At 46.2% G+C, this 20,148-nt stretch overlaps 1 protein-coding gene across 3 annotated transcripts in view; it reads right to left on the bottom strand.

Annotated features, from left to right (window-relative positions):
• Positions 1-20,148, bottom strand: part of LOC135905310 (zinc finger protein 454-like) — an 89,908-nt gene that overhangs the window by 11,733 nt on the left and 58,027 nt on the right. Inside the window, exons 6-8 of one of the 3 annotated variants that reach the window (XM_065436328.2) lie at positions 13,210-13,248; positions 4,338-4,414; positions 1,814-1,940 (exon numbers count right to left, since the gene is read on the bottom strand). In XM_065436328.2, coding sequence (XP_065292400.1) covers positions 1,814-1,940; positions 4,338-4,414; positions 13,210-13,248 — 243 coding nt within the window. The remainder of the gene's footprint in view (positions 1-1,813; positions 1,941-4,337; positions 4,415-13,209; positions 13,249-20,148) is intronic. The other 2 variants (XM_065436329.2, XM_065436331.2) reach the window with 2 other exon arrangements.

Here is a 20,148-nt window from a genome sequence, read left to right as displayed (position 1 = left end):
ATTTTATTAGGATGAGAAATGTTCCGTGTTCAGGTGTGTAGTGGCGTACTTTAGGTAACAGGACCATCGTCTGGCCCTGTTATGGGTTTTTTGTTTGTTTTGGCGAGCTCGAGAGAGCCATGCCGCTGTTTCGGCACCAATCGTGCCGGTGTTGTGTCCATTGCCTCCTGGGAAGCACTGGACGCCCGCACGTGCGGGCTTCTACTTTGTGAGACCTCGCCTGGCGAGGCGTGGTCTTGAGGCCCGACGTGCCCGGGGTAGCCGGCCTCTGTGTCTTGGTAGGTGGCGCAGGTTTAACTGCTTCCACCTCGGGGGCGGGGGATGCCACAGCCAGCGACTCGCTGTGCGCGGGCCGGGCAGGTGGCGCAGGCCGGTGTGGCGCTGCCCCCTGACGCGTCGCATTGGCGTACGTTTTGGGGTGGAATGGGGAGCACCTTTTTCGTGCTTCCTTGAAAGAGATGTTTTCGTGTACTTTTAAGGTGATTATTTCCTTTTCTTTTTTCCAGTTGGGACAAGATCGCGAGTATGCTGGATGTTCACCTTCACAGTTTGCACAGTGAGGTGTTGCTTCACATTTATCTGAGGCGTGGCCTTGGGCTTCACATTTCGCACTTGTAAGTTTACCACGGCAGCTGTGCGATCCGTGCCCAAATCTTTGACACTGGAAGCATCTTGGATTAGGGATGTATGGTCTGACAGCTATCTTCGTGTATCCAGTTTCTATTGTTTGTGGCAGATCGCAAGTGGCAAAGGTGAGGATCAGGTGCTTTGTAGGAATTTCTTTATTTTCTCTTCGGATAATGATTCTTTGTACGTTAATTTCATTTTGCTCTTTCCAGCCTTCTAACAGCTCTGTTTCGGACAAATCAATGAGATCTGCATCAGATACTACACCGCGTGGGGTGTTCATAGACCGATAGGGTGAAACGGTAACAGGTATATCTCCAAATGCCACAAGTTTGTTTAGTTTGCTGTGCTGTTCTTTATCATGGATTTCAAGGAGATCCCCGCTCGGCATTTTGGTGACCTTATAGCCTGGTCCAAGCGCATCAGTCAAGCCTTTAGCAACAAGGAAAGGAGATACGGTTCAAGCTGGTTTTTCTGTTTGTTCGCTGTGAACGACTTGGAATCGGGGGAAAATTTCTTTTGGTTTGAAGAAGCTTAGAATTTCATCGGTGCGTCCCCTCTTTTGAGGGTGACGATCAAGCAGACGTAGAAAAGTATGTGTTCCCTATAATATTTCGGACATTTTCGGCGGCAATGGCAGACACCCACCATGGAGCCCAACAGGGGGACGCTGTAGCACTTAACGTGTAAGCCTGCAGACGCCAGCCGTGCATTGCTGCTCTAACCTAATATAACATACCCAAGGGAGGGCACATACACAAGGTTAACCCTAGCCGCCTATAAAATTAGGAAGTGACGGAAGAGAAGAGATGATAGGACAGTAAAAGAAAGAAGCTAGGAAAGAAAAAGATTGAAGAGGGGGACAGGAAAAGGCGACTGCCGATTTCTCCCGGGTGGGTCAGTCCGGGGGTGCCATCTACGTGAAGCAGAGGCCAAAGAGGTGTGTTGCCTCCACCGGGGGGCCTTAAAGGTCCGATCACCCGGCATCGGCTCAACCTCCAGGATCCCCCTTTCCCCGGACACGGCTAAGCCGCGCACGGCTACACGCGGGAGGGTCCAACCCTCGCGTGCTCGGGTACGTGGTGTCGCAACACACCAAACGCCTGCTCACGCAGACGCCCCTGCGGGGCCATCCCTTGCTTCTCTGAGTCACCTTGTAATGGAACTTTTATAAGTGCGAACTTACGTGGCTCCGTCTTCAAAATTGGCTGATGCTTCCTCCATGCCTGCACGACTTGTGCTTGGCATTGCCTTAATGATGTTCCTGATGGACTCCAGGGGCTGGTAACTTGTGCTCCAGTTTTCAGTGACACCTTTATGACAAAAGTACAGTAAAAGTGTTCAATCGCAGTTATGATGGGCCAATTTATGGGAAATGGTATTTCATGCTCATTGTGCAAGGCAAGAAGCTTTTATTGATAGGGAAACTTTACAGTTGTGCGTCGGTAAGCGATGCCTTTTCTTTCTGCAACTTTCTTGAATTTATGCAAGAATTTTTTAGCGATGAGGAAGTCGAGCACGATCAGGATTGTGCACTGTTGGATTCTTCTGAAGATTATCACGTTTTCTCTCAAACCACGAGCATTACCACGACAGTGCTCAAAGTGAAAAATGTCATGTCGATTTTCGTGCAGGGAACCGCTGGCCCAATATATTTGCTATATTATCCAGTAAAAATCACATTAGATGCCTCACGAAATTCTTGCCTATTGTTCATCTATTACGAGCAGTAGACATAGCCAGACGCAGACGGCGACAAAGTGAGAGAAAGCATTTCTACCGAGGGATTTAAAATGTTTGTTTGATGGTTGCCCATAATTTCTCGAACTTCTATGACAGATAGGTGCATCATCCAGCGATATACTCGCCTCTAAGAAACTGATTATCCCAAACCTATTTGGTCACTCCGGTAGCTCAAGTTCCTAAGCACCGGCCGTAAGCACCGGCCGTAAGCACTGCAAGTTTAGCAGCTCATTAGGAACGCCAAAACGGGTGTCCTCGACAATGTTCCTGTGCAGGCCATCAACAGACTATAGACACTATCAAAAAGATCGCTCAATGCCCATATCTGAAAGTTATATTGCAGACACCAGATCAGCTTGGAAAGAAATGCGGAAGTGTTAATTCACGGGGCAATGCCACTGAACTATGGAACAGAAAGCGTCGAAGCGCGTTAAAGTGTGGACTGCATGGATAGCGTTGCAAGGAAAATAGCTGCACATATGTTCCCTAGAACTGTGGAGAAATCGCGTGAAAATGAAAGGAAAATGCTGCAGCAGGAAAAAGCGGAAAATAAAGCAGAGACTTCCTCAGGATGATCATCGACGCTACTGCAATTAGCATTAAAACTGCAGGGACATGCCGCATTGTTGAATATACCTGTATCTAGAACTTGAAGGGCGTGGGACGGAGTTGGCTAAGAATGTTTATGGCATTGTTACACCCACACGCCCGAGTCTCTGCGCCTTCGTACGTCACAGAAAAGATCAAACGCGGATTGCAAACGACCGCAACTAAACATTTGAGCTTCATCATTTTTGACTTCGAAGGAACCAGTGTTATTGCATAAGCGTAATTTAAGAAAGTAATCTTCATTGTCAGGCTTCGTCGATTTTATTATTCGAACTGTTAAAGCCGCAACGTTCGTCAGGCCTGAGAAAGTGGTTGCGTAGTTATTGACAGAACGAATGATTCTTCATGTATGCAAGGAATGCTAATCGCCTTAAAAAAGAACATTCATATTGAAAGGTGGGTGTTTCAGCATGGCGTAGATTTTCTTGTTCACAAAGCGTTACACTTTTGAAATAGTGGCATACCCATTGGAAATCGTTGGGTATTGAGATTGTTACTGTGTCAACACGAATAATCTTGTTTCAGAAGCGTATAATTGGGTTATTTGGTAAAGGCTTAAGGAAAGAGAGCGCAAACAACTAGCCAACTGTTTTGTGTCTCCTTGCGCTACATTTTCATTAATTTGTTAAGGCTGCTTTTGCTGCGGCTGTGACTTGGCTTGCTTGGTATGAAGCAACCAAGAGCTTAAATATAAAGTATTTTGTGCTGCCCGAACTTGTACGCCATTAGTTCTGCAGTCGGCCGCAACGGGATAAGTTGGCTGCTCCGAACCTGCTGCACGGGAGCAATTACCACACTGGGCCGAAAACATAGCAGTACAGTTACGACCCTCCTTTAAAAGAAATCTGAAACGCTGTCGTAATTGCACATCTTAATATGCACTCGCATCAAAGCACTTGCTTTGTCAACCAGCTTGATCTGTTTGAGGAAAACATTATAACGATGTTAGGAGGACGAACCCACTGAGGTTCTGCTTGGCCAATAAAAATTGTAGACCAACGGTCAAGCGATGATTCCATTTGCGAGTGAAACGCTGCGTGGAATGCATAGTCTCAGGTTGTGCCCTTATCATCTAGGAGCGTCCTTTACCTGACAACCGATACAAGAATCGATTCATTCAAAAGCTTCTGCTGCCTAAGGTATGTATCAATTTGCATATATTCAAATAAACGCAAATTTCTCAACAAGGCCAGTTATAAACTGGGTCATGCGGAAACCGTCTTGATGGTGCTGGTAAAGTGCATCCTTATACCCAATAAATGTACCGTTGCTCCGGTAACCGTAGGGGCTATCTCCTATGTCTGTTGTGAACTGCCTTCGCAAGTTGCACCGTTAGAAAATGACCATCGCCTACGTACCGTCGACGTTGTAAGTTCCATCGGTTGTCCGCGTGGGCTGTGTGTTCCACTGGTACTTCCAGGCGTCATCAGGAATGCTGCAATTATTAAAGTATTAGTCAGACAGTGACTAGCTGCCACAAAAGGGTTCCATTTATGTTTGATTAAAACAATGTTCAGAAGTAAAGTAGTGTTTTGTTATCGTGGTACTTGCAATAGTTCGTTCTCATCAAAGACTGACTATGCTGGCTGGCATAGGACGAACAGCACAGTCGGGGCGCTATACTGTGCACAGCACTCGTCCGCCATAGTCGAAACGGCGCCTTCGCTTGCACGAACACTGTCAGTTTAACTGATGGAGTACTTATAACGGGTCCTATGTAGTTTGCTCCTCTGCCACATTGACAGAATCCAAACAAGAATTTAGGAATTCTTGTTTGGCTGCTGGCTTTCCTTGTATGTTGTAGTTCATACTTTTCGATTTTTAGACAAGCTTTGTGAGCCAAAGCTTGTTGCTCGGTCGCATTCTATGTATCTCTGTTGTTTTTATTCTCCATTCCTGTAATAGCCCGATGAGGGCTGACAGTATCAATAAAAGAAAAATAAAATGTTGATGTATTGAACATATTCATTCCATCAATAAATCAGGTTGTTAGTATACCAATGATACTGCGCAGATGGTTTCTGCAATTATGACGCAAACCTGCGCTAATATTTGAAAAATACCCATTTGTACCCGCCTGATGTCATTCGGCATCACCGCGGTGAATATGGCTTTTCACGCCGATTACAATGATGACTCACGGATCCGGCAGCTATGAGTAATAGGCCGTATTATTTTAATTATTTGAAGTTATGGGCTCAAAGACGTGTTCTGAAGAATACAAGCAGATTTGCGTCTCTGAGCCAAGGAAGAATTTGTACACTTAGGAAAAAAATTACGAGTTCGAATTAAATCAAGATGAACTAGAATGGTGTACAAAAATATTTGTTTTCAAGCGATGCTATGTTTGCTTCTATGTCACTCGCCGGAGATGACCTCAGAATTCTCAGAAGAATAAAGTTTATTGGGAGAACGGCATGAAAAATATCCTAATAACGATACAACGCTTAGCAGGAAAACAGCTGAAATCCGACGTGCTACTGTATTTGTTCACAAATGGTAAAATGTTCCGTAGAATACCACGACTTTGCAAAGATTTATCTGTGTGGCACACGGTTGCCCCAGTTAGCTCTTTGAAAAAGAAAACGATTTAAAACTGAGTAATTTAAACTTCATTTGTCAAAACATACAGAGAATTTTTTGAAGCAGAATACTGTCTTTCTATTGCGTGTCTACTATTTTCGCTGTAGTAGAACTGGAAATTTGCTTTTATTTCTCAATTTAATAATTCTTTGTTGGTGACACCTATCAGCCCGTGATTCTGGCGCAAGACTCGACAGGACTGTGTAAAGCAGCTATTGCGTCGTACCGAATGTCCTTGCTCTCTTGAACACGACGGTATCATGCAAGCTTTTTTTATATATCCTTGCGTGTTTCTTCAAAGTGTGGCGTGCGTTTTACTTCAAGTTGTGCGTGATCTAAGGCGCGGCATTCATTGGCGAAAGCTGCGACTGGAGGCTTTTTTTTCGTGCATGTTCGCGCTGCGGTATCCGACGCGCTCTCTCTCGTCGTGACGGTAAATGATGAACGCTCCCGGAAGAAACTTAGCGTTATGTTTGTTCACTCTCACTAACACAGGCACAGAATTTCCTAAGTGCAGCAAAATTAGTAAATGAAATGTTGTCTAAACAATGTTGTCTTGTCTGATAACGGTTGGATATGAATATGAATGGTGTCGCACGGAATAGCGAATAGTTATGTGAGAACATTTATGATATGTTGCTATACATTACGACTGTGTGCTGGCCATAGTACTTTTCATCCATTGAAATATGTTTTGTTTGGTCAAATATATTGGTTGCATTGTTGTAGACGAACAAAAGTGAAGTTGATTTTGAAACCTCTGTGACGCTGCCATTCATTTCTAGCCTATTCGCTCACCTTCCTAATTAACTGACTGGAGCAATTGCTGAGAACAACCACCTAATTATGTTCACATTATGACAAACGCCACTCTCATAGTTTAATGATCCGCTGGCGCTTCAGCTGAGGTGAATTCGAAGCTTGCCTCAGCCTCAAAAAAAAAAAACTGCTGGCGTAGCGGTCGAAAAGTCAGACGCTTAAGGAATTCAAACATTAGCTCCAAGCAGCAAGACATATTGACGTCATCGCAATTTTCGGATGTTACGTCACCTTTTATTTTTTGCTTGCTCCTAGCTGTCCCCCGCCCTCCACCCCTACCCCCTCAATACGCAGATGGCGATGGTTTCAACGAGCCGCCGTATTCTAGACGTGTGGGCTTCTACAAAAACTTCGCTATCCAGTTTACATACACCTTGGTGTTCTCGTCGTGCGTAAATTCAAGCCCGCTATTCTCGCCGTCGTTGGAATCACAAGTGAGAGAGCCGTGATTTACTCGCGGCTACCTACTACCGCCACCATGAAAATGGTGGCGGTATAAAAGAATTGCCGCCACATATAATACGACTGAATTTTTTGTCCGAAAAAATTGAGGGAAGATGAGACGTTGGCGATTTGAAGCTATTCTTGTACATCGTGCTGGCTGTGGCGTGCCATTTTAATGGCAGCTGCTTCTCGATGCTCCATTAGAAATATAACGCAGTAAGCATCAACACGCGATTTGAACCAGCTCATGGCTCAGACACTCCTTAGTAACTTCCTACCGGCGCATGCGCTGAAAATTCTCACTAAATACAGCTTTTCATTCATCCATTATTCCCTGGCGGTAATCACGCCAGTTTTGTTGCGTAAGGAAGGGTAAAAATCACACTGCAGGCACGATCTGTAAGGATATCGCAGCAGTGCATTGGGTAATTTTGGAGGTGTTAAGTTGGCGACCCACATTGTGGCAGCAACGGACGCGGCATTTGGAAGGTATCGGCTCGGGTATTCATAGGATTAGCTTCACTACTTCTGTGTAGGCGTGTCTGGGACGATGGAATGTGTCCGCGAGTCTATAAAAATTAAAGAAAGGAAAGATGAAAAGAAAGAGCGGAAATGAAAAAAAAAATTGGCTGAAGGCTTAGCTTGGTTAAGCCTGGAAGATTGCGAAAGCAATACCCTTGGCTGCGCCTTGGTTCAGCTGATGGTGTGGACATGGTTGCCCTTTGTTAAACTTATGGCTATACAACATCCGACATAGCGCAAGGCAGCGCACCGACCACTGCGAGGAGCCGAGCTGTAGCCCCACATATCCTCCTAGCGTGACGTCACACCAGTGAGCGCCCTCTCTCGGTAGCGCCGCAGCATCGGCGCGCAAGGCTTCGCCTCCACAATCGATGCCGCGAGCTGGGGCCCCGACTCTCGGTCTGGCGTGACGTCACACGGTCACGTGACGCGCAGCAGTGTAAGGAGGCGCCACGACCACCGATAGGCCGAAAGTACGAGCAGTATTACTTTCGCAATAAAAGAAACAAACCGAGGCACAAATTGAGTCCCAGCAGAAAAATCCAGAGGGGGCAGGTGCAGATGGGAAAAAGCTCGAATGGTTGTTATATGCGAATTAGGGATGAATAGAATATGAAATTGATTTGTAATGGAGAAGCAAGGAAGAAATGGAAACGGACAATTAGGTGATCTTAAGAATCGAGGTTAGGTGGTGGCATGGCGCGTGTTATGCATTTAATTATATAAGAATTTATTGCGTAAGTTGCGGCTTTTAGCGATTCTAAGCTGCCACGTGCCGAATTTATTCCCTGTCCAAGGTGGACATTTAACCTTGTGTGGGGGGTGATTCGGCATACTTACTATGGTAAGTTGAACGGAAATAAGTTTGTAATATATAGAGTCTAGGTTCAATGAATGTATGGACAGGTTCATTCATGTGGTTGGCTACTGCTTTCTATAAATTGTTTTGTATCTGCGCGATGGCCGTGGAGTCTTGTACGAACTGTTTTTCTAGTCTCATATGTATTGCACGTCACAATTCGCACATTCTTGACAGTAGACTACGTTGCTTGACGTGAAGGCGAAACACTAAGCTACCTTGGGGAGATACTCCAACGCTGTACCATTTATGTTTATGTTATATACACTATGTTTGCATGTAGAGCTCCTGGGGCGGCCAGAGGCTCCGGATGTTGGCTTCGGCATTGTCCTCAATTGGGCATGTACAAGAATGTCCTATAAATTAGTCTTGCGTCTATAGGGTGCCCATTGGGGGGGGGGGGGTAAGTTTCTGGTTGCTGGTGTCATTTGAGCTTGCAGGGTATATGCGATCACAACGAAGCACCCCCATTTGAAAAAGACAGCAGGAATTCTTGTCGCAAGTACAGAAATTTCTGTCGCGACTACAGAAATTTCTGTTGTACGACAGAAGTTCCTGATGTTTCTGTCGTTGCGACAGACATTTCTGGCGTTACGACAGAAATTCGGATGTCGCAACAAAAACATTCTGTCGCGACTACCAAGAGTTCTGAAGTCGCAACAGAAACCTTATATCGCGTCAACAAGAGTTCTGAAGTCGTTACAACAGCTTTCTACCGTGACAGCGATTCTGACGTTACGACAGAAATTCTGTCATCGCAATAGAAAGACTCTGTCGTGAAGACGAAGAGTTCTGAAGTCGCAACAGGAACTTTCGGTCACGACAACAAGAGTTCTGTAGTTACAACAGCTTTCTATTGTGACCGTGATTCTGACGTTACGACAGAAATTCTGTCGTCGCAAGAGAAAGATTCTGTCGCGACGACGAAGAGTTCTGAAGTCGCAACAAAAACGTTCTGTCGTGACAAGAATTCTGTAGTCACAACAGCTTTCTGCCGTGACAGCGACTGACTTTACGACAGCAATTCTGACGTCGCAACAAACACTCGGTCGCGACGGCCAAGAGTACTGTAGTCGCAAGAGAAACGTTCTGTCGCGACCACAAGAGTATATGAAGTCGCAACAACAACTTCTTATCGCAACAGCGATTCTGACGTCGCAACAGGAACTCTCTGTCGGGGCTACACAGAAATGTGCTACTTTTTGTCGCAGCGACATAAGTTCTCACGCCTCGACAGAAGCGCGTTCCGTCGCGACGCTTTAAAATTGTATGTCAGTTTCGCATTGGTGGTGTACCGTACTTTTTTCTTGCACGGTATTCAATCATGCTTCGCTGAAGCCGGCAATGCTGATAGCACCGACACCGGTATTAAAGTCGACGTGGTCAATTGTTATAATTGTGCCTTACGACGAGGCACTGGCAACACCATACTGGCCTCATCAAAATCATATTATCTGCGGGAATGGCTGAGTATTCGTTTTACTTCATTTGGTAAGATGTGGCACACAGGCCTCTGGACTTAAATGTGCCGTTACACTGACACATTAGTTAATTTCCCAGAAATATTGCATAAGCTTTTGCGTAGCGAAAAGGAAGTCTCGGGTTCTTCCTCAAAGTTGCGTGAAAAGCGGTTTCGCTCTGGTCTCATTATTCTGGTACAGCGCTGCGGGGAGAAACCAGTATGCTGCCAGAAAGCACACACATCCACGAATGTTTATGTAGCTATTTTGCATTGAACACACGAATTATGTGCGCGCTCGAAAGTGTAAAGAACGAGAGACAACTGTCAAAATTAGCAGTAACAGCCCCAACAGTCATCGATGTCTATTCCTGAATTTCTTATTTAATATTGACATCGTACATCAATATTGATGTTCTAGCACTCCACGATGTACCTGTCGATGGTAACAACACTTTTGTTCGTCTAGAGATGCGGCAGGGGACGCGGTGGAGTGATAGCGGATCTTGGCTCTTAAAATGCAAATGTAAACATCAGCGAATCGTACTATTCACATGGCCAAAGTGTACCCTCGAAAGATGTGGTAGGAGTGGTGCAGTGAAATAAAGAAAAAAAAAGTAGGAGTGGTGCAGTGGTAAGATGCCGGACTCGCATTCGTGAGGTCGCAAGTTGAAGTCCTCGGCGGGGACGGTATTTTTAAATTTGTTTTACTTTTCTTTTTTTCTTTAGTGTACTAACAAATTTACATAGCCTTAAGGAGGTCTCTGTCAATTTTACATTAAATATTGATGAACAACTACAGAACTTTCTACTACAGGACGTCACACTACAGACAACCCAACTGCAGACAACCGAACTGCAGACAACCGAACTGCAGACAACCGAACTGCAGACAACCGAACTGCAGACAACCGAACTGCAGACAACCGAACTGCAGACAACCGAACTGCAGACAACCGAACTACAGACAACCGAACTACAGGCAACCGAACTACAGGCAACCGAACTACAGGCAACCGAACTACAGAAACAACGTCCCAAAATACGACAGACTGAAATTTCCTGTTGTGTTTTTTCAACTGGGCCTCTACAAGATATCAAATTGTTGTAACGGCGAACATCACTGTAGCAAGAACTTTGAGTCAGTAGATACTTTTTATTTGGCGTAACGGAACTAACAAAACAAGTTATACTCGGGCAGTAGGATAGGGAAGTGCACATGCGCCAATCGTCCAAAACGTGGTTTGTGCCTAATCAGCGTCGGCTATTCCCACGTGATTTATCGAAGATTGCCGCGTCATCGCAGATGACGCGCATCTCTATTGGCGTCGCGCGTACAATTTCATTACAAGAGGCCACGACAAAGAATCGACGAGAATGTTTGAGAATTCTCTTATGCATGGAGGCGCGTCATGCACGGAGCAGTAACTGAAGAATTGTTAACGGTTGAAAAGGGTCCAAAGTGAAGAGATATACAAGTACGCATATTACGCATATTATACGCATATATCAATATAATCTATACGCATAAGAACTGTATCTTACTTGACTTGTCATCGCTCGCACGCATACGTTTGTCACATCAGACTAAGGTTTTGCAGCGTTACCTAGAGAGCGGGCGGAGTCAAAATATATGACTTTCGAGTGAATAAAAATTTCCCCTTAAAACTGACAGAGGTTCTACCAGAATAAAATAAGAACTAAAATTTCGTACATGGAGAGCATATCATATAGGTAAGCTCTAAACCATTTGAATTTAAAGATCTCACACCTCTCATCACTTTAGTCTCTGGTAGTGAATAAGTATGTTCGGTGAGCAGACAAGAGGCGAAGAATACTAAAATATTCAATGCATTGAAAAAAAATTTACAGGAAATAAATTTTCCTGTGCATACAATGTGGCACTATATTTTCGTAAAAGCCCCTACCAGTATTGTCTGTTGAAGGCAACAGGGCTTAAGAACCTGAAATATTGGCACAGATTGCTTTTCAGTTAAAAAAAAACGGTCTTTACTTTTTAAATGGTTCTTAATGATAGGTGTGTTTTCATATTAAAACGAAACCACCAATAGGATGTATAATTAAAACTAGTTTTCTGTACACTGCAAAGACGGTTCCACAAAGCACTTCTCTAACTAAACGAGGTGCCAAGAATCATGTGCGGACATTTCAACCTACTAGTTACACAAAACAGACACACTGCCTACCAGGGTTTGTCTTGAAATGAGTTTCCTAAAGCTATGTTCGCGAACACCATACTTTTTTAGGCACTGAGCAGGACCTGCACTGCACTTCGAAGTTGAAGAAGGACGAATTCTTCTGGCGGCGACGTCTCGCCTCGTATTTTTTTGAAAACCCGCTTTTTACTCAGCCGTGTCAAATGTCCAAAGAAGCCGGTCTTTGCACATGATGTGTTTAGTTAATTGCTCCCGCCTGTGAGAGAATGCCAGCGTTGTTTCTCGGCACGGCTTCGCTCTGGCGTTGTTGTGTGAAAGCCGGGGGCGATTTACCGAACCTGCGCACTAGTCAGACTATTACGGCTGCTCATCCATATGCGTAACGAGGTGTGTAAATAGTTGAACGTCGTCTTCAAAGGAATGTCCACATAAGTAGCATGTATTTCTCTGGCACAGGTATCCACCAAGGTTGTCTTTGCCTGCGAAGCGATATGACTCAGCCAGGGTTTTATCCCCGTGCATGCTTTGGCGGTGATGACGCAGAACTGAGTTGTTAACAAAGGATAGATGACATATTTCGCAGACGAAAGCTGTATCCCTAGTATGCGACTTGAGAAGACGTGTGATATTTCGCTTGGTTTTGAATAGTTTAGTGCACTTCTGACAGACATGGAGCTTCTCGTCAGTGTGAGTGAGCTGGTGTGAACGAAGGTGTTCGACATGACCCCGAATGATTTATCACATGCTTCGCAAGTGTATGGTTTTTCGCCTGTATGCGTGCGCTTGTGGACATCTAGGCAACCAGAACGCCCAAATAATTTATCACATATATGACATTTGTAGGGTTTCTCGCCCGTATGCGTGCGCTTAAGTTTGTATGCAGAACCAAAATCCCGGAACGATTTGTCACATATACGGCATTTGTATGGTTTCTCGTCTGTATGGATGCGTTTATGGATATTTAGGTACTCAGAACGCCGAAACGATTTATCACATATTTCGCATTTGTACTGTCTCTCGTCTCTGTGTCTGCGGTAATGTCGAACTAGAAGATCAGCCCGGTGGAACAGTTTACCACAGCTTTTGCATTTGTGGTATGCGGCAGTACGGGTGCGGCAATATTCTACTAACTTCGAAAAACTGCATACGTTTGTCACATCAGACTAAGATTTTACAGCTTTACCTAGAGAGCGCGGGGAGTCAAAATCTGTGACTTTCGAGTGAATAAAAGTTCCCCTTAAAACTGACAGAGGTTCACACACGATTGATGAGACTGTCTGCAAATGTGGGTGGTGTCGCCCGTGAGTTGGTTGGCGTGCCCGCGTAAAGCAACCGGACTGCTCAAAACATTGCCAGAGATAACTCACAAGTCTTGCTGTCCCCTTCCTCCGGTTCCAGTAGCATTCCTGTAAGGAGACGGACAAATAGCTCAATATGCACGGCTTTTGTTAGGGGAGAACAAAAACCCTTTTTGCCAATTCAGATGTTGACAAACATAATCGTGTGTTAATATAAAGGCGACTTGCTGAACCTAAGCGCGAACTTGCTGTATTTAAACTTGGCGCTCGTTTAGGGCGCTTGACTGGCATAAATGGAACATTGCTGATTTTGATGGTCTGGCTAGCTAAACTGGAACATAAGAACCATCTTCATTCAAGTTGCGAGCAATACCAAAACCATGCTTGACTTAATACATCATGCATAGCCTAGATAAAACAAGTGCAGGTGAGGGGCATTGTTCGGCAGTGATATCATAAGAAGCCAACAAACACTGACACCGAGGACAACATAGCGGAAATTACTTGCGCTTAATAAATGAAATATAGAAACGATAAATTAGTGGAAATTAAAGTGGATGAAAAAACAACTTGCCGCAGGTGGGAACCGAACCCACAACCTTCGCATGTCGCGTGCGATGCTCTACCAATTGAGCTACCGCGGCGGTGTTTCCCCATCCACTTTCTTGGGTATTTATGCGTACTAGTAGAACCCTGGGAGTGCTGTCAACATGCTTGGTCAAGAAACTTAGCCGGTCAACATTTTTAAAATACACGAGGGTCTTCAACATGCTCGAAGCAGCATTCAGAAAACTTCCGAAATATTTCCCTGGAAGTGAGACATTCGGCATTGAAAATGACTGTTTTTCATCAGTTAAAAGGCGTCTACGTTTTTAAGACGCCTTTTATTTGAAGAGTAAGAAAGGTACTGCAGCATGATACACTGTGAACGAACATGTGAACATGTGAACGAACAGCATGAACATGTGAAAGCGAAAGCTTGCTGCAGCCTTGTTAGTGCATTCAGGTATGCGATCTGAGGGATCAGCCTTCTTGCAAGACATAACGAGCCGCCATGTGAAGTAAAGGTATGACACTGTAGGTCGACCTCTTCAACCAAACATGCTTGAACCTAATGCAGCACCTAAAGGCTCTTTAGTTCCTTCTGTCGTTCTTTCATTCTGTCTTTCTTTCGTTCGGTTGTTTTTTCTTACTTTCGTTCCTTATTTCTTTCTTTTGTATCTTGATTGATTTTCAGCCATTGCATCTTTGCGCGTTTACGGGATATGAGCCATTCCTGATATTTTTTATCTCTGGACTAAGTCCGCTTTTTCACCGTAGGAGCCATTGCAACGGGCCACTGAAGGGCTTCGTCCTAATAACTGGAAATGATACAAAGGCGCACTATTCGTGGTATTCCTGAGAAGTAAAGGTGGATTGACTCCCCATCGGATATCATACGTCGTAGCTCAATCCCTACATATTATTACGGAAGGCTGAAAGAAGGGAGAGGGCGAAGAAGATTGGAGACGGCTGGCTGCTGCGTGTTGTTGGTGGTCAGGCATTTTAACTGCTCTGACTCAGCCTGTGTATATATTGTAAATATAGTTTTTGTATACTGGCAACATCTTCGTAAGATATTGGTGGGAGGTGCGGGGTACCACGGTTGGAAGCGAAGCTCTGCAGTAGACGTCGGATCACCATCCGCACAATGAATGACGGTGAGCACGCCGGATCAACGTCGATGCCGCCTACAACATCACCATCGCTAGCTACATCGCTGTCACCTTCGGTTGTGGTTGTACAACTCAAGGATCCTTGAACTTTCTGCGGGTCCGATAGCGGCGACGCCGAAGTGTGGGCGACTATGTACGAACGCGTGAGTAGAATCAACAGATGGGACCCAACGCTATTGCTAGCTAACCTGTCGTTCTACCTAAGAGGCAAGACAAAGGTGTCGTAAGAAAACCACGAAGAGGAGCTAACCAGCTGGGACCAATGCAAACATAAGTTGGCAGAGTTTGACAAATCAGCCGGCCGTAAAATTGCCGCAAAGCAAGAACTGGCCTCCCGTTAGCAAACCTTCACGGAGTTCTATGTTTCGTACATCCAGGACGTGCTGGTACTTTGTCGTAAAGCCGGTCACGACATCGCAGAAGCTGAGAAGGTTGGCACGTGCTTAAGCGCATTGCTGACGACGCGTTTAATCTGATCATGTGCAAAAGCTGTTCTACAGCTGGTGCTATCATTAAAGAGTGCCGACAAATGGGGCAGGCCGAAAGCCGACGCTCCTTGGACCTATTCGCCAGTCTTCCCAATATTGCCGCAACGTCGACGTGTGAACATTAAACCGCACAGCAGCATGCCTCACCATTAGAGGACGTGGTGCGAATCGTTCGACGGGAACTGGATGCGATGGCGCCCGCAGCTTTCTGTTGGCGTAGCCCTGATGCTACCGCTTTTCCCATTCCTATCGTAGAAGCCATCGTTCACCAAGAACTTGAACACATTGGTTTAAATTATGTGTGTGTTGTCGCACTTTACATACCTAACAAACGCCCTCTACTATTTTAGCTCCACTTCGTGGCTTCTCTCCGCGTTATCGCAACCCGACTGAATGGGGAACTGTGGACGACCAGCCAATCTGTTTCACCTGTCGCCGCACTAGTCATGTGCCCCGATACTGTCGCAACTCGTGGCCCTCGAGACCTCACACGCCGACCAACTTGAGCCGTTTTGATGCAAATGCCCGCATGTTTCGCCCACCGCCGAGTCTAACAGCGCCGACAACTCTGATAGGAACACGTGGCACAGTGGCTCACAATCGCCGCGTGGGCACCAGTCTCGTTCACCGCAAACACGTCATCCATTTTCCCGTTCGCCGCAGCGACGTCGCCTTTCGTACCCTGTGGCGTTTGGCCGCACCCTTTCGGGAAAATATTAAATGCAGCCCTCAGAGGTGGTGCAATCCTACAGTCGTCTGATTTCGGCGACAGGCCTTTAGGCCAAACATCTGTTGATCACCACCATATAAACCCTGGAGGCACGAATCCTATTCGTCAGTGTCGCTATCGGGTATTGCACGCTGAACGTCGAGTCATCCAAACAGAAGTGGACAAAATGCTGCGCAAAAGGGTCATCGAGCCATCAGCCAGCCCTTGGGCTTCGCCTGTCATCCTTGTTAAAACCGAGATGGTTCCTGGCGTTTTTGCATAGATTATCGCCACTTAAACAAGATCACGCGAAAAGCCGTCTACCCACTACCACGCATCGATGACGCCTTGGACTGCTTGCACGGAGCTAAATACTTCTCGTCCATCAATCCTTGATCGGGCTACTGGCAGATTTCATTTGATGAAATGGACCGCGAGAAGAGGGCCTTCATCATGCCCGATGGCTTATATCAGTTCAAAGTCATGCCATTTGGCCTATGTAATGCTCTTGCGACATTTGAACCTATGACACTTTCTTCAGCGAGGCCACAAATGGGCCACCTGTCTTTGTTATCTTTACGATAGTACTGTTTTTTCTCTCACGTTCGGCAGCCACCATACCGCACTCGCTGCAATTCTAGTGGTCTTCCGAAAAGCCAGCCTTCAACTGAACTCCTCGAAGCCTCAGTTCGGGATTACTGTGTTAGGACACCTTGTTGACGTATGCGGTGTCCAACCAGATCCTGAAAAAAATCGCGCCGTACGCAGTTTCCCTGTGCCACGTTCTGCTTCTCACGTGCGCTGCTTCTTCGGCCTGTGTTCTTACCTTCGCCGTTTCATCAGAATCTTCGCCGACGTTGCTCGGCCTTTGAGGGATCTTGTAAAGACGAACACACCATTCTCATGCGGCCCGGAGCAGGCTCACGCGTTCGCCGCTCTCATCGGTTTTCTGACCCATACTTGCCCACTTTCATCCAACCATGCATCGACCGATGTCCACGCTGACGCTAGCGGCCATGGCATAGGCGCTGTTCTCCGCCAACTGCATGGTACCGAGTGCGTGATAGCTTACGCCAGCAGCCTGCTGTCACCTGACGAAAGAAATTATTCCATCAGCGAGGGGGAGTGCTTGGCTTTAGTTTGGGCTCTGGCCAAGTTCCAGCTATATTTGTACGGCCACAAGTTTTCGGTTGTCACAGACCATCACGCACTTTGCTGGCTGTCTTCCTTTCGGGACCCGACTGGACGGCTTGGTCACTGGGCTTTGCGGCTCCAGGAACTTTCATTTAGTGTCCATTACCAGACTGGACGCCTCCACAAGGACGCTGACTGCCTCTAGCGTCACCCCGTGGATGCTCGAGATCTTGTTCGTATGATCAGGTGACCTGCGTGCTGGCTTTGACTGACAGGACCGACATGCGCGCTGAACAACGCAACGCATCCTTACAGTCCATCATCGCCGGAGCACATTCTGTCTGCACCGACGGCACGTGGCGCATTTCGTGCTGCATGACGGCATCCTCTACCGCCGCAATATGAACCCTGACGGCCTCGGGGTGTTCCTTGTCCTTCCTCGTCATCTGCGATCCGTCGTTCTCTATCAACCTCACGATGCACCAACGTCAGTACACCTTGGTGCTTTGCCTACATACGACCCCGTATGACACCGTTTCTTCTGGCCAGGTGTCCACCGTGTTGTGCGACGTTATGTCGCTACTTGCGAATTGTGTCAGCGCCGGAAGAAATCTCCTCTGGCACCTGTCGGACGACTCCATTCAATTAAAGTTCCCTCAGAACCATTGTTTTGTGGTGGCCTCGGCCTGATTGGCCCTTTTCCTACGACGATTGGAGAGAATGAGTGGATCGCTGTCGCTACTGATCACGTGACACGCTACGCGATAACAAAGGCCTTGCTCACTATTCGCGCAACTGACGTCACCGATTTTCTCCTTCGCGACGTCATTCTCTACCACGGTGCACCTCGACAGTTACCTACAGACCACGGCCGCTCGTTGTTATCTCGAGTTGTCGACGACCTCCTCCCCATTTGTGGCACTGAGCACAGGCTGTCCAACGCCTACCACCTAGAAACGAATGGTCTTACGGAATGTCTAAACCTAACAATCAGAGATTTTGTGGATTCAGTCTCCAACGATCACCGCGATTGTGACGCCACGCTAGCATACGTGACGTTCGCGTATAACTCGTTCCGATATGACGCCGCAGGATTTTCGCCCTTTTATCTCTTGCATGGTCACGACCCCATATTGCCGTTTGACACCATCCTCCCTTCTGTACCGCGTGTTGCAACTGAGTACGCGCGTGAAGTCTTCGATGACGCTCGCATAGCACGTCAAGTCGCCTAATCTTGTTTGGTAGCCTCGCAGCATATACAAAAAGAGCGTTACGACCACCGCCATACCGATGTTAAGTTCGCGCCAGGTGCTTGGTTGCTCCACGGGTCACCATGCCGTCGGGTTGTCCTCTCCCAGTAGCTTCTCTCTCATTACACAGGGTCTTATGAAGTACTACGCGAAGTTAACGACGTAAATTACGAGATTTGCTGCTACACATTGATGCATCCTCATGTCGGATGCCTGTTGACGTCGTGCACGTTTCGCAGCTGAAGCCACACTTCGCTCGCAATTCTTCGCCTACTACGCGCCGAGACGGCGCGTCGCCATCCAGGGATCGTGTTACGCAAGGCTGAAATAAGAGAGGACGAAGAAGATCGGAGACGGCTGCCTGGTGCGTGTTGTTGGTGGTCAGTCATCTTAACTACTCTGACTCAGCTTGTATATATATTGTAAATATAGTCTTTATATACTCGCAACATCCCCGTAACAATATTGAACAGGAAGAAAAAACTTCCGGGCTCAAATATTTCTTATTTGTATCCAGTCATTTAACATTCCACTTGCATAGGAGCAATACACCGTTCCTGCCAAAGGCAGGGAGCTGTCGGCGCGCACATAATCTATTCCCCCGTACGCAGTCATCACCAATGCCTCAAATACTTCTGTTTTTATCGTACAATGAATGAAGTATGCTGCCGACGAAGTTTCCTTTTTTGCTTCTTCATATCTCGTGAAAATATGCATTACAACGGCCATTGCAATCAACGTTCATGTAAAACAAATAACCTGTACTTCTCTCTTAGTTCTGTCCACGGCCGACAACATTTTTGTCAGTCAGTCAATTATGCCTGCAAGCGTTGAGTCAAGTCATTGCTGGCACGACATCTTTTGCACCGTTTAGTTGAGGAAAAAAAATAAAACGGCCTGTGAAGAAAATATACCGGCGCCTAGTGCGTCTTCTATCTTGTCTATTTCTCTTTTGAAATATCTACGCTAAGCTCCAGATAAATATGGTGCGGCATGGTTCCGGTGATCTGCTGTTTATTTTTTTTACCTATATCTATTCTTGTTACCGTTGTTAACACGAGTCATGCAACCTTATGGTGTGGTTCAACTCGTGTGGTGTTACCATGCATGTCGTTTCTAATCATGCGAGCTTGGCCAGTAAAATATAATAGTAATGATACTAGCGGCTTTGTCCATTAAAGCATACATCTCATTCTTCGTAGTCCTAGTTTCTTCACTGTTTTTAGGCTTCCTCCGCTCATGAGGGTATGCCTAATTCTAGCCTTATTATTCTTGCTTTTGTCAGCACAGAGGTGCGATATTGAAACTATTACTTCACGGACGCATGCATCAACAAACGATGTGTAACGACGTTTCTATAATTATCGCGGGCAAGCTAGTGCCTTCAGACGCTCGGCCGGTTTCGATTTGTGCACCTCGACAAGCTCAGTCGTTTCCGTTAGTAGCGGTTGTACGTGTTCGCAGCGTCTTCCGCACTTCCGCAAGTGCATCGATTGCTCTGAAATTAACGACATTGGAGACAGATAAAGCTTAATAAAAGGATCCACAACACCGTCTATATAGTCAGACAAATATATGTATTTCAAATCATTCCGATGGTGGTTCAACGATCGCAGCGCCCGAGTACTCTGAAGTATATTGTAGGACACCGTATGCTTTCTGGTGTGTCCGCGTCGAGTGACTTTCTTGCGAGCAGAAAGTATGTTAAGGCC

This window comes from Dermacentor albipictus, chromosome 3 (genome assembly GCF_038994185.2).
Source record: "Dermacentor albipictus isolate Rhodes 1998 colony chromosome 3, USDA_Dalb.pri_finalv2, whole genome shotgun sequence".
In the NCBI taxonomy this organism is placed as follows: domain Eukaryota; kingdom Metazoa; phylum Arthropoda; class Arachnida; order Ixodida; family Ixodidae; genus Dermacentor; species Dermacentor albipictus.
Note: the sequence above shows the minus strand (reverse complement) of the source record. Positions and strands in the feature narration are given on the sequence as shown.